We start from the raw sequence: 14,279 nt of genomic DNA, 5'->3' as shown, positions 1-14,279 counted from the left end.
ACAAGCAAAATCATTGAGAAGAGCGAAGAGGGTTGGAGCAGTTCTCTCCTGCACACCACCCTTCTCCATCCTCTCTAGAGGGTGGCGGGTGGCTAATGGGCCTGATTTTCCCAACTCGTGGTATTATAATTTTACTAGAACAAGAGTAGCAACAACCCTACCACAAAAGACCCACCTGGAAATAGCAAGGAAGTGTTTTTAGTCTAAGTTTGCCAGAAAAGTGTACAAAGTTCGACCTGCAGACAAGCTCTGTGAGGAAGACATCCCTCAAACTTATTCCACCTAATGTCAGTCTTTACCCAGAATTCAATAATAAAGAGGACGATTATTTCTTGCACAACTAACTTGTCTATATGAAAGAGAATTGTTCTGGGGAAGATAGGCAGGGATGGATGAAGGGCAAATCTAGACTGAAACCTGTTTTGTAGCTGTAGGTTTGTTTTGTTTTTTAGTTTGGAAGAGATTTATTTTCTGTGTATGTGTGAGTGCTTTGCCGCACAGATACATATGAACCACACACGGCCAGAAGAGGGCGTCAGACACCCTGGAGTTGGGGTTATGGACAGCCACACGTCACCATGTAGTGCTGGGAACTGAACCTAGGGCCTTTACAAGAGCAGCCGGTGTTCTTAAGCCCTTCAGCCCAGCTGTATTCAAGTTTTATAAAAAGTAAATTCACAATACTCAGGATTTTTTACTCATCTGTGGAAAACAGTGATTACAGGCCTCGGTGTTGAGGAGAAAAACGTCAAAGCTCAGCTGTTTGCCGCACTTCAGACTGAGCTACCACAGGATGGGAACTGGGTCAGAGACAATGAAACACACAGCTCTGATTCGAAAGGTCTGTGTTCACAGGCGGGAAACAAGAGGAGAGTGAACTGCTGGAGGGCTGCTGGCAGGAGGTCTAAGCCCTTCACCTCTGGACTTCTGTCAAGGTGTGAGACTGACAGAGGCCCAAGGACAGCACTGTGGACAGGGCAGGGTTTTGTTAAGCAACACGGTGTTGAGTGACCAGAAGCAAGGCACACAACTGCTGGATGATGGGCAGACACAAGTCTCCAGTGTGCAAGGTTCCACAGACTCATCTAGATCCCAAGGGTGAGTCCCCATTCAGTCTCACTCCTCACTGAGCAAGTCTGCAGTGATAGCAGCCTTTCACACTCAAGTAGAGGAAATGAATGCTTGCGGTCCCCTCACATGAGCTGTTCTTAAGGACTGCGTAGCTAGTGTGGCCAGCAGCTGATGCAGCACACCCAGAACATTCCCATCATCACCCCGGGCTGGTCGAGTTCTAGAGACCAATGGGCAGGCACCCGATTCTCCAGTCTGCTGGCAGATATGGCACAGAACGATCAAGTGCTTTCCTGGGGGCCCTGGTTACCCATGTTTGTCGGTTCTGTCTTCACTGAACCGCCCAGCCCCAACCCTCTGGAATTCTGTACAGAGGATGGAATCCAGGGCCTGGAAAGAGTGACATGACTTACCGTTGCAGATCACCGCCACCTAGGTCATTCTGAGCTCCACCGGTCACACAGGAGAGCTCATTTACACTGGAACATAACAAGCCAATGCACCATCCACATCGCCACTGACGGCAGCCGGCAGAAACCACTCCGTATAATTTTCTTTGTATATTTGCTTTTAAATGTTTTAATGGTTTATAATATGCATTGGTAAGAAATCCCACTTTGACCAGGTAAACATTTTATCTTATTATTCAGTGTAGCCTGAAGTGTGTTGGTAGGAAATTGAAGAACTGACCAGCCAGGGGGAGTGCACGTCTGCAAAGTCAGCACTTGATAGGTGAGGAGGGAGAATCCACATTCAGCCTCAGCCACAGAGAAAGCTTAAGGCCAACCTGGGCTACTCGAGAGCCTTCTCAAAAATAAAAAGAACAAAGCATAACCCTGTGAAACAACAGGAGCAATAATGCTGAGGGTAAGCAGGGCACCTGCCATGTGGCAGACATATCCTGTGCTTCCCCTAACAGTACTAAAGGGCCCTCGAGGCTCCCATCTACTCACATGTCAGGAACCACAGTGCGTATGGTGGCTAGTTTGAGGTCAACTTGACACAGCTAGAGTCATCAGAGAGAGCCTCAACTGAGAAAATATCTTCACAGGCGTGGGCTGTAGGCAGGCCTACGGGCATTTCTTAATTAGTGATTGAGGGGGAGGGCCCAGCCCACCGTGGCTGAGGTCATCCCTGGCTGGTGGTTCTCTAAGAAAGCAGGCTGAGCAAGCCACGAGGAACAAGCCAGTAACAGCATTCCTCCACAGCCTCTGCATTAGTTCCTGCCTTCAGGCTCCTGCTGTTTTACAACCTTGACTTCCCTAAATGCACTGTGATTCAGGCTAAGTAACCCCATCAACCCTCTCCTCTCCGGTTGCTTTTGGTCATGCTGTTTCATCACAGCAATAGTAACCGAGTACTTAGCTTTCCTAAGGTCACAAACTTAGGTAAAGCAAGTTTGAATGTGGGCAGTGTGGGCGCAAAGACTGCCCTCAGTCAGTCACGAGGCCACACAATACTTAAGGACTAAGAAAAGGCAGGACTGCCCTTTGAGTCAGTGGACCTTCTTCAGTGCCTGTACCGCCAATTGGGAAACATGCTTACTTCCTAACTAGCATGCTCATCTTTTTTTAAATTCTTTTTATTCATTAGTGTTAAAATTATAAACACATCTTCTCCCTGAATAACAGTTGATATAAAAACCACAGTGCATACTACTGAACATAAAGCCAGGCGATCCCACTCCTGGGTCTATCCGACACACTGAGTCTAGTCCGTTTCAGTTACTTTTGCACTCTCTACTATCAGGACCTGCTTTTATTTTAATTGCTTTCCAACTTTGTATGGGGTCCCAGTACACAAAATCCAAGAGTTGACAACCACAATTATCAGACAGGGTTTCTCTGTGTAGCACTGGCTGTCCTGGAATTCACTCTTGTAGACCAGGCTGGCCTCGAACTCAGAGATCTGCTTGTCTCTGTTCCCCTCCCCCCATATTACAATTAAAGATGTGTGCTGTGGATATCCCTCTGTATAAATACTGATTGGCCAGTAGCCAGATAGTAAGTATGGGTGGGACTAACAGAGAAGAGAATTGAGGGAACAGGAAGGCAGAGGGGGAGACTGCTGGAGCTGCCGCCAAGACAAGGAAGATGTAAGGTACCAGTAAGCCACGAGCCACGTGGCAAAGTATAGATTAATAGAAATGGGCTAAATATAAGAGTAAGAGCTAGACAATGATAGGCCTGAACTAATGGCCAAGCAGTTTAAATAATATAAGCATCTGTATGTTTATTTTATAAGTGGGCCAAGGGACTGCCGGGGTTTGGCGGGACCAGAGAGAAAACTCCAGCTACAGGTGTGCACCATTATGCCCAGCCTATCTATCCTTTTTACTTTTAAGTAGCCTGTATTACTGAGTGAATTTCAGGTCTCAGGCACTGTTACATGTAAAATTCTCCAGAAAGAAAACAAAACTAGTAGGCCACCAATTTCCTTCATGACCTCCCCAAATTTTATGTTATTAAAAGAAGTTTTGAGCCTGGGCATGGTGGTGCATGCCTTTAATCCCAGCACTCAGGAGGCAGAGGCAGGTGGATCTCTGAGTTTGAGGCCAGCCTGGTCTATAGAGTAAGTTCCAGAACAGCCAAAACAAAAATAAAACAAAAGTCTTTTTCTGAGGACCAAGTCAGGCTGGTGGTAGAATAAGGGGATGGATCCTCGGCCCTTAGCTGAATCTCTCATTAAAGATATCATTTCCCTAATGTTTTCAGTCACCTGATCACTGAATTTGACTGGAGAAATCTAGCCTAATTCAGTCATTTTGTAAAGACCCAAGTCTGACTCTATCCAGACAGACACAGCAACTCGCTGTAGAGCCAGAAGTGGAACACTGACTCAGCTCTTTATACATCCAGCCAAGGACAGCGGGATCCACACAGCGTCTTCCCTGACGCTCTAGAAGTTTTCCCCAGACGCTGACCAAGTGCAGACTGTGCACTGTGTGCAACGTGGTGGCTCCAGGAGACATCACTTAGAGTGGAAACTGTAGACCTGTACATGCTATGATAAGCAGAATTTGCTATTTGGGGGCAACATCTCATAAAGCAAAGTGACCTCAGGGGAACCCAAGTTGCCAATCACTTCTCAGCCCCAGAGGTAATGTGACAAGAAAAAATAAACAAAAAACCTCAAACAGCATTTAAACACAACTCAAGTCTTCTTATGAATCAGTATGACTTTGAAGAGAAGACAGTAAAACGCAAGCATAGAAATGAAGAGATTTATTGACATAGGACTCCAGGCTCATGCCCTCAGTCCCTGCACTGCAGCCCGCCCACGGCACACTCGCTATTGGCAATGCTGGTCATGCTGTCTACTAACTGTGGTCCCCAAGCACCGAGCACTTACAAAAGGACAGTTCAACATACCTGGTGTAAAGGTAAAGTATGTTGTCATATCATTTTCAACCAGGACTGAAATAGAAAAGGGGCTTTTCTGGATAACCATAAATCTCTGCTTCCTGAGCTTCCTAGCTGAGCATCCCAGCCATGGAGACTGCTGTCTAAACATCTGTAACTCGTCCAGTAGAAACCAGAGGGAAGGATCTGTCCCTTTTAAATCAAAGGTGAAGACATTCTATCAAGCCACTTTCACGTCTACAAACAATGTAAAACGTCTACATTATAGTCACATGAAGAAAAAACAACATACTATTCATTTCCAACTTTTCTATATAGCTGCTAGCTGCTACACAGAAATTAAATTTGGGGTCAATTAAAGACCAAAACAATAAGCTGGCATTGCTTCAGCACAGGAAACAGACAAAAGGTGGCACCACTGCAGCAGGAAGCTGCTGTAACTGTGGACCACAGGCTCGCAGTCTAGAAGGCAGGTGCCACAGAATTTCCAGTCCCCTTTGAAGGCCTCATTCTCCAGCCCTGGATGAACCTGGCACACACTGGACAGGACTTCCCACTGCCTGTCTCAGAACTCCAGGTCTGGGCCAGTTAGCACAATAATTCTGGTCGAGACACAGTCAAATCTACCAATGATCTGTGACTATTCCTGGAAGAAAAGCTCACCAATCAGAAAGAACAATACAATTAAAATGCTAAGTGTGAGGCAGAAGACTGGGTTTAAGAAATGAAAAGATGTAATCTTCTGGCTGAGAGCCAGGTGATTTCTTAAACAATCTCCAGAATGCCACACTACAGAAATTAGTGAGTGATGGATTTCACACTGTGACATTTACACTTAATGCACATGAAGACAGACTCTTCTTGCACTTTGACGGCTGTGCAGTATGTTTGGAGCACACTTAAAACCGGGTGTAGGCACTGCGTGGCTGCGGCTGTGGCTGTGGCTGCAAAGGCTGCTGGGCTTGTTGCTGCTGTAGGCGAATCTGCTGGGAATAGGGGTCCTCCAGGGATTTGACAAACATGGTAGTTCTGGGGCCGGTCTTCCACACAATGCCATTGGCATCTCTCACCGAGGACTCCACTGTAATGCTGTGTGTTCCAAGGACAGTGAAGTTCAACAGAAACTGGGTGCTGAAGTAGTCATTATGTGGCTCAACCCTCTGCTCCATCTCATTGGTCATGCTATCGATGGGAATCTGGAACACAGGAATTGTTAAATACCAGCAAGAGCTGCTTACTCAGTGTTCTCTAGGAGTCAGGCCCTGTCTAAGGATAAGTACATGAATTCTCATTACGATTTCCAGAACATCTGAGATCACTCAACCATAGCAGGTATCTGAGCACAGTCCACACAGCCCTTCACGCGGCATTCCCCAAGTTCTTATGGAGAGGTTAAGGGCAGCATGCTGTGTCATCAGTCAGAAGAAAGACGGGAAGAGAATGACGGCTGAGCCTTAGGGAGTGGACAGAGTGCTGCGTGAGAGGACGCCATCCAAGAAAACCAAGTGACAATGGTGACCACGCCAGTCCTTCCCTCAGCTTTTTAGCCTAAAATCATGATGATGAAATGCTCATATACATGTGTGTACACACATCATATACTTGCTAGCGTGGGTATGTATGTACATGTGCATGTGCACGTGAGCACATTTAGTGGAGGCCAGAAGTCAATGCTGGGTGTTTTTCCTCAATCATGCTCCACCTTTATTCTTTGAGGCAGGGTCTCAGGGAACTTGGTTTTCATAATTTGGCCAGGGTGGCTGGCGAGTGAATTTTTGGCATCCACTCAGGGTTAGCTTTTTACATGGGTTGTGGGGATCCAAATTCAGGTCCTCATGATTGCGAGTGGGCACTTTACCCACTGAGCATCCTCCCTGGCCTAGAGATCGCCTTTTAAACCTTCACCTTATTTCTTGTTACACTGACTTAGTTCAAATATACCAGAGTAACCTGGGCACATACTGTGGATTACATCACCACAAAATTGGAAAGAAATGTCTCAGCAAAGAGACAATGGTATTGATGTGAACATATGCAATATCCTAGTTTTGGATAGCAACATCAATTGCTGATTGATGTTGGTGGGAAACCTGGTCAGAAGCACGTGGTCACATAGCACATAGCCTGACTGATGCTGGCGAACACTTAACCTACCTAATGACATCTCAAGGTGGCTAACTCCCAAGGTTCCTTTGGACATTATGCCCCACAGCAGGCTGCACTCTTCTGTGAGGAGGTAGAGCCGAGATGGTACCAGAGGAGGTGGGTCTTATGAACAAGGTTTCAGGAAAGGAAGCAGGCATGGGGAGATGAGCTCTCTGAGATGCATGGAACTAGGCGGGGTGGGAAACCCGATCAGAGGCGCATGGTCACATAACTCTTGCTGTGTGGACCTCAGATAGGTTCCAGACTGCACTAAGAGTCACAGAATTCATGTTTTGATCTCTGCTGGAATGCTTTGCCCACTAACTGGTTCAAGCAGAGAAAACAGACGAACAGTTTCCCCAGGCCTCAGTTATGCTTCTGTTATGATCTCCTGATCTGTGTGGAGGGGAAGCTGCCAGAATAGAGGAGAGCCCCACCTGGGGCCAGTAGGCTACACACAGTTCTTCCCCATGTGAGTTACCTTGTAGTCTTGGCCAGGTTTGCTCTGCAGTGTGGAAGAGACGCTCAGACACACAGACTGAATTCTGCGGAAGAGTCCTGGTTTAGACCCATGCTGAACAACACCTTCCACCTTCAACGCCAGCTGCTGGTTGTTCTGAACAGCAATGGGCTCCGCGGGGTTCCGGGGAGATGGCGACAGAGCAAGCTGGGGTGGAACACTCAAGTAAGTGCGACAACCCAAACCAAGCTTCCTTCAACAAACCCGGCTCCCCATCACAGGGACAGATGGACGTCCTCGTCTGACTGTCCCTGGCAGTAAGTATTCCCAGGACCTCCCTGTGCTGGCACCACCCTGCAGACAGGCCTTCCAAGTCAGGCTTCCTTCATCTCCTTTTAAATGTGCTCTGTGCTTTCCTGTAGACCTGCTGTCTGAGGGAAGCAGTCGAAGACGCTATCTGCCAGGGTTCTTGTGGGCAGGCTTTCTGCTGCGGGGTGGGGAGGATGCAATGAACCACCACTTCCTCCAGTGAAATGCTATGTATAGATTTTCATATCCACTGGATATCTCTTTGCTTCTAGGAAAAACATTTTTTTTGTGCAATTCTCTTAAGTATTTTAAAATAGCTAAATTCAAATGCAAACAAACTTAAAATTCTAAGAAAATTCACATAGTGAAGTTAATAGGCATTAAAAAAAAGCCAGTTTCGACAAGGAACCCCAAAACAATTAGGGGTGTTAGGGATTGATGCTGAGGCACCAAGCAAGGATGCTAACTGAGTAACATTTTTTTGCTTTGTTTTGTTTTTGAGAGAGTGTAGCTTTGGAGAGTTTTGTGGATCTCCCTCTGTAACCCAGGCTGGCCTCAAACTCACAGAGATCCGCCTGCCTGGTCTGAGTAACATTTTTAACTTACAGTTTTTCTTTAAATCCCAGATGTATCTTAATTGTAGAAAGCTCAAGTCTGGCTAAAGGTGAACATTACTGAGCCTCCGAACCTGTCACCGACTGTGAAGACAGCTTGCCTCAGGCCTGCTCCCTTCCATAATCAGCTTGCCGAACATTTAAGGTCTTTTTGAAATATTACTTGTAACCAAAAGCATTAAATGGATGCGAAAGTTCACTGACAGGCAGAATCCAAGCATCTCTCTCAGGGGACAATCTCCTTCTTTCCCAACAATTCAAAAATAGCTTTTGAATTCTGAGTGGCTGAAGTTTCTCAACGCACTAACCCTCCCTGTGGGCTAGTTCTCCAAACTTGTCCTTCCACGGCAAGAGAGCCCGGAAGTAGGACTAGTGATGTTGCATTGGGCCGGGTTCAAGCAAAGCTGGGTCTGCTCTCAGCAGACTCAGTTCAAGACCCTGGAAGGCGACTGAAATGGACTTACAGGAACTCATTTCTGGAGGTAAGAGATGACCGATGGACTCCCGTTACCCAAATGTCTGTCTTACAGCAACTTTCAAGCCCCACTGCCTTCTTCAAATCATCCAATAAAGGGCGGAAAGGCAGACAACTAAAGTCTTAGAACTAAATTTTTATCTACACCAAAGTGAAGATACTAAACCTTAGCTATGTCCCATTCAATCTTCAGAAGCTAGCTAGCTGAGTTTTACAACATTTGTATGTGTGTGTTGGGGGTGGGTGCCATGGCACACATGTGGAGGTCAGAGGACAACTTGCAGGAGTCATTCTCTTCTATTGTGTAGGCCTTGGGGACTGAGCTCAGATATCAGATGGTCAGGTGACATTCATTAATCAAAAACCATCTCTCCAGCCTCACTGAGCCAGATTTTTAAGCCTTAAGTGTTCTTTCTGTCTTACCTTGATGCTGGTGGACTGCAGTTTCTGGAAAAAGTATCTCTGAAATGAAAGAGGAACTTTCAGCAAAGCGATGATGGCGTTGCAGAGGCATGCTGTGTGCTGTGGGAGAGAGAAAGCCAGCTGAAAAGAAACCTGCAGACTTACCAACAAACAGCACGTTCCCGGCAGAGCTGGAAACACACGCTCACACAAATGCTTCCCAGAGTACACACCATTCAGCAAGAAGGTACAACATCCACAACCACACATGGTTGAACTCAAATCATTCGTGTCGAGAGATGCAATCAGTGGGCTGGAGAGATGGCTCAGTGGTTAAAAGCACTGACTGCTTCTCCAGAGGACCTGGGTTCAATTCCCTGCACACATGGCAGTTCACAACCATCTGTAATTCCAGACCCAGGGGATCTGACACCCTTCTCTGGATTCCTCAGGTACCAGGCACACATGTAGTACACATTCAGTCAAACACACACACACACACACACACACACACACAAATAAAATTTTAGAAAAGGGAGTTGCAATCATAGATTTCTACCTTATTTTTTCATTTTAATTCAGACTTACTACTTTTATTTTCTGTGTTTTCAACCCCTGCAGCATGACAGAATCACATGGATACTTCTGAAAAGTGCTGTCCCTTGTCTTAGCACAAGATTATGTGCTGAATAAACCTACTGAGGCAGGCTGGGCACGGTGGCACATGCCTTTAATCCCAGCACTTGGGAGGCAGATCTCTGTGAGTTCAAGGCCAGCCTGGGCTACAGAGCTAGTCCTAAGGGGAAAAAAAGGGAGGGGCTGGAGAGATGGCTCAGCAGTTAAGAGCACTGGCTGCTTTTCCAGAGGTCTTGAGCTCAATTCCCAGCAACCACATGGTGGCTCACAACCATCTATAATGGGATCTGATGCCTTCTTCTGGCATGTAGGTATCCATGCAGACACAGAACTCACATGTATTAAAAAAAATACAGAAGGGGGGGGCAGAAAAACTACCAGAGGCTGAAAGTATTGTAAACCCAGTTGCACTCAAGACGTATAAATACACTGAACATGATACATAGTTTAGGTCAGTCTACCTCAAAGGTACCCAGACACTTATTTTAACTACTATGTGGGCAAAACCAGTCATCTACCACAAAGCCTGCTTTATAATGAAGCAGTGAATATTTCATGTCCTTTACTCAATGCTTTACTGACTATGAGATGGGCTGAGCACTCTGAAACATTTGCTGTCTGTACCTCTGTGAGGCTTAAAGCTCTAACTCTAGTACCACTCACTGTTCACGGGCCAGACCTCCACCTAACTCCTGGTACCACTGTAGGGAACCAGGCCTCCATTCTGGATTTAGAGTCAGCTGTCCTTGGGGAGTGGTCAGAAAGGGATGACTGGATACCGATAGAGTTTTTTTTTTTTTTTTTTTTTTGGTTTTTTGAGACAGGGTTTCTCTGTGTAGCTTTGCGCCTTTCCTGGAGCTAACTTGGTAGCCCAGGCTGGCCTCGAACTCACAGAGATCCACCTGGCTCTGCCTCCCAAGTGCTGGGATTAAAGGCGTGCGCCACCACCGCCCGGCCTCCGATAGAGTTTTTAAAAAGCTCCCAAAGTGATTCTAGTTTGGAGAGAGAGTTAAGACTTACTACAACTTCAATTTGATTGTTTAAAAAGAGAAAAACAAAAAAATTGTCTGCACCTAGGCAAGTCAGATTTGAGAAAAGTTGCCTGCACCTGGGCATGTGAGATTTGATATGTGGTCATACAGTCAAGAGATGGGTTAAATGCGGTCACGGACGGGTTCGTTTAATCTTTATCACTGATATCTGTGGTGGATAAGTGCATAAAATACAATCAATAGTGACAGTGTAAAATCGAAGTTCCGTGACTGCAGAACGGCTATTCTAACTGCGTGGAAGTCCACTGACAGGCACTGGATGTAAGTCTGGCTAATCTCCTTGTGTGACATTTTTAATTTGCATGTTCTTTACAATTAAGTTTTATTAAAACAAAGTACCAAAAATGTATTTAAAAAAATATCCACTTCCTCAATGATAAAAACTTAGCCAACAGCCGGGCGGTGGTGGCGCACGCCTTTAATCCCAGCACTCGGGAGGCAGAGGCAGGCGGATCTCTGTGAGTTCGAGGCCAGCCTGGGCTACCAAGTGAGTCCCAGGAAAGGCGCAAAGCTACACAGAGAAACCCTGTCTCAAAAAAACAAAAAACAACAAAAAAAAAAACTTAGCAAACAAATGCCACTTGCCATGTAGGAAACAGGGGCATATTTTCGGTTGAGCGACTCCACCTCTTCGAGGACATGATTGTACACGGACATCATTCTTCTCTCATACTCACTGTCAGCATGGGTAGCCCCCGTGGATCCATACTCCTGGAAGCTGAAGCAGAGACAAGCACAGTTAATCCATCCAAGCAGTGACCCCTTCAGTGCCTCCATGTACTGGCTGGACATGGTCCACATTCTCACTTCATCTTTTAAAAACTGAAGTTACCTCCAATTACAGACAAGGAAACAGACTTGAAAAGAATCATGGGCTACAGTCGCACAACTCTTAACTGACAAGCTGGAATTTAAAGCTAAATCTGACTACAAATGATGTAATTCTTAACTATTCACATGAAGGTCTTTAAATGTGTCACCATATGGGAAAAAGACACTTGAAGGGGCCAGCAAGGAACACACTTACATGACATCATATAAATAACAGACAGAAATACAGACACGAGAGCAGGCTAACAGATCACTAGAATGCCGTCAGACTCAGAAGGCTGAGGAAACGGTGTCAGCATAAAGCCTGGAAGTGAAACGCACCGACCGAGCAGGGGGTTCTGGGCCAGAGCGCACTAGGAAAGCCTAACCCAGATTCCTTCCTGCCCCTCCTCTCAAACATTTCTGACAGAGCTAAGAAGCAAGACTCTTGAGTCCTAAACAAACTTGAAGAGGGACACTGAAATTTGATAAAGCAGGCATCATTCAACTCACCTTGCGGACTCCGGATCCAAAACCAGGGCTTCTATGGCATGAGACATGAGCAAGCAGCTCTGCTGCTGTCTGGAGCATGTTAAGTCACACGAGCACTGCACTTTCACAATTATCCACTCCACGATGGAGGGTGCTTTTCCCTTCTAAGGGGCACACACTGGTTATACCAGCAATTTAAACCCTGTTTCAGGCAGGTGGTTTAGAGCCCAATGTGGGCACAGACGCCTTCCTCAGTCATAGCAACTGCACCTTACCCCAAGGGACTGAGCCCCGGGCCTTGTACATGACACACGTGTGCTTCCACCACTGAGCAATCAATAACCCCTCCACCCCCGCCTTTAAACTGCTCTCACAAACAGCCAGTCATGGCGGCACACACCCGTGATCCCAATACTCGGGAAAAAGAAGCAGATGGACCTTGGTGAGCTTGAGGCCTGCCTGATCTACACAGTAAGTACTAGGAGAGCCAGGGATACAGAGACCCTGTCTTAAAACATTTTCTTGCGGGGGGTGGGGGTGGGGGGGTGGGGGGTGGGGATGGGGGGGGTGTCCTCAAGGTCTTACTGAGTTGCCTAGGAGGGCCTTGAACTTACAACCCTCCTGCCTCAACCTCCCAAGCAGCTAGGGCCACAGGCATGCCCTCCCTTTCATGCCCAACTGCATCTCTGCTGATTTTCCCTTAGATAAAGCAGTACTTCATGGGAGTTTAAAACAACAATGAGGCTCCACTGACACAGGAAAGAAAGGAGGGAGAGGGGGGAGAGGGGAAGGAGAAGGAGGAGGAAGGGAAAGGAGAAGGAAGTGAGGATAGCTGTGGTGGTATTGTGTTCCCCAAAATATTGTGCACCCCAACAAACTTATCTGGGGGTCAGAGAACAGAACAGCCATAATATTAAACATAGAGGTTAGGCAGTGGTAGCACACGCCTTTAATCCTAGTGTTCCGGAGACAGAGATCCATCTGGAGCTCTGTGAGTTCAAAGCCACACTGGAAACAGCCAGGCATGGTGACTCACGCCTTTAATCCCAGGAAATGATGGCAGAAAGCAGAAAGGTACATAAGGTGTGAGGACCAGAAACTAGAGTTAGTTAAGCTTTTAGGCTTTTAGTAGCAGTTCAGCTGAGATCCATTCTGGATGAGGACTCCAAGGCTTTCAGTCTGAGGAAACAGGATCAGCTGAGGAATTGGCAAGGCGAGGTGGCTGTGGCTTGTTCTGCTTCTCTGATATTTCAGCATTCACCCCAATACCTGGCTCTGGGTTTGTTTTTATTAATAAGATCTTTTAAGATTCGTGCCACAGATAGCCAATTGTAGATTTTGTTTGGACAGTTCCTCAGCTGTGACTCAAGCAGTCTGCCACCCCCACTGTATTAGACTTGGGTGTGTGTACAAATACTTGCCTGTATGCACTCACTTGTATGGCAGAGCATCCTGAGCATTCATTAAGCTTCAATCAATTAATCAATCAAAACTCTAAGAACTACAAACTCACAAGCCTCACAACTTCACAACAGTTTCCCCCTCTTTCCAATAAGACTGGGAGTTGCTACTAAGAAACTATGGATGGCCTCAGGAGGGTTGAGGGAACAGATGTGGTGGAGACCATAGCAAAGAGGATGGACTAGGACTGTCACCCATAAGCCATGCACTGTGCTGGGGCTGCTCACGTGAGCACAAGGCTGGTGGGACCCTGGCTTGATTCGCTTTTTTCCAGAAAGGCCTTCCAGAGTTGCCAGCTGGTTTCCAGCTCCGGCTCAAGCAATCCTCATGCGTCAGTCTCCTCAGTATTGGGGACAACAGGCTTGTGTCACTGCCCTGGGCATGACTCGGCTGTGGCAGTTCTTCCCAAAGGCAGACAAGGCCACCAGGAAGTCAGACCTTTTAAAAAGACCAGTTTAAGTTTACAGTACAGTTATTTTGTCCCTACTAAAGTTCAAAGGAAGAAATCACTAATTAACTGTAACAAATAAGGATTATCAAATCTGTATTTCAGAGAACACTTCCAAGAACAAGGGCTCCCAAGCAACACAGGATACAGTTCTACGTTCCTCAGAGTTGCTGAGTCGGCATCAAAGGATGCCTGATAGAGATCTCGGTACCGGGAAGCAAGGCTTCGGAATTCTTCCATGGATTGCTTCATCTACAAAGATGGGGGGAAATATCAAAATTAAAGCATAGAAAGCTCATCATCAATAACAGTTCAAATAAAAACGGAGTTATCATTTTCATAACTTAATTACATAGAATCAACAAAGACGGGAATGAAGCTACCAATGTTCACAGTGTGTAATAATTTACTAACAATGTCTGGAAACAAGACACTGCATCCTGGCTTCTTCAAGTTTCACTAAGGTAGCTAACATTGTTAGAGACATTCCCAACTTTTTAATGGCATTCCATTCTCTTTGTATAATGCACAGCACCAGGGCT

The 14,279-nt window shown here is 46.3% G+C and overlaps 1 protein-coding gene across 2 annotated transcripts in view; it reads right to left on the bottom strand.

Moving 5' to 3' along the window:
- Nucleotides 1-4,280: 4,280 nt before the first annotated feature.
- Ints7 (integrator complex subunit 7) overlaps nt 4,281-14,279 on the bottom strand; it is a 60,886-nt gene continuing 50,887 nt past the window's right edge. For both annotated transcript variants that reach the window (XM_006972103.4, XM_076548224.1), the window contains exons 15-20: nt 13,886-13,989; nt 11,850-11,918; nt 11,112-11,244; nt 8,860-8,958; nt 7,060-7,245; nt 4,281-5,629 (exon numbers count right to left, since the gene is read on the bottom strand). In XM_006972103.4, the coding sequence (XP_006972165.1) occupies nt 5,333-5,629; nt 7,060-7,245; nt 8,860-8,958; nt 11,112-11,244; nt 11,850-11,918; nt 13,886-13,989 (888 nt within the window). In that variant the 3' untranslated portion in view covers nt 4,281-5,332. The remainder of the gene's footprint in view (nt 5,630-7,059; nt 7,246-8,859; nt 8,959-11,111; nt 11,245-11,849; nt 11,919-13,885; nt 13,990-14,279) is intronic.

Source organism: Peromyscus maniculatus, chromosome 11 (assembly GCF_049852395.1).
Source record: "Peromyscus maniculatus bairdii isolate BWxNUB_F1_BW_parent chromosome 11, HU_Pman_BW_mat_3.1, whole genome shotgun sequence".
Classification (NCBI taxonomy): Eukaryota; Metazoa; Chordata; class Mammalia; order Rodentia; family Cricetidae; genus Peromyscus; species Peromyscus maniculatus.
This window is presented reverse-complemented; position numbering and strand designations above follow the sequence as displayed.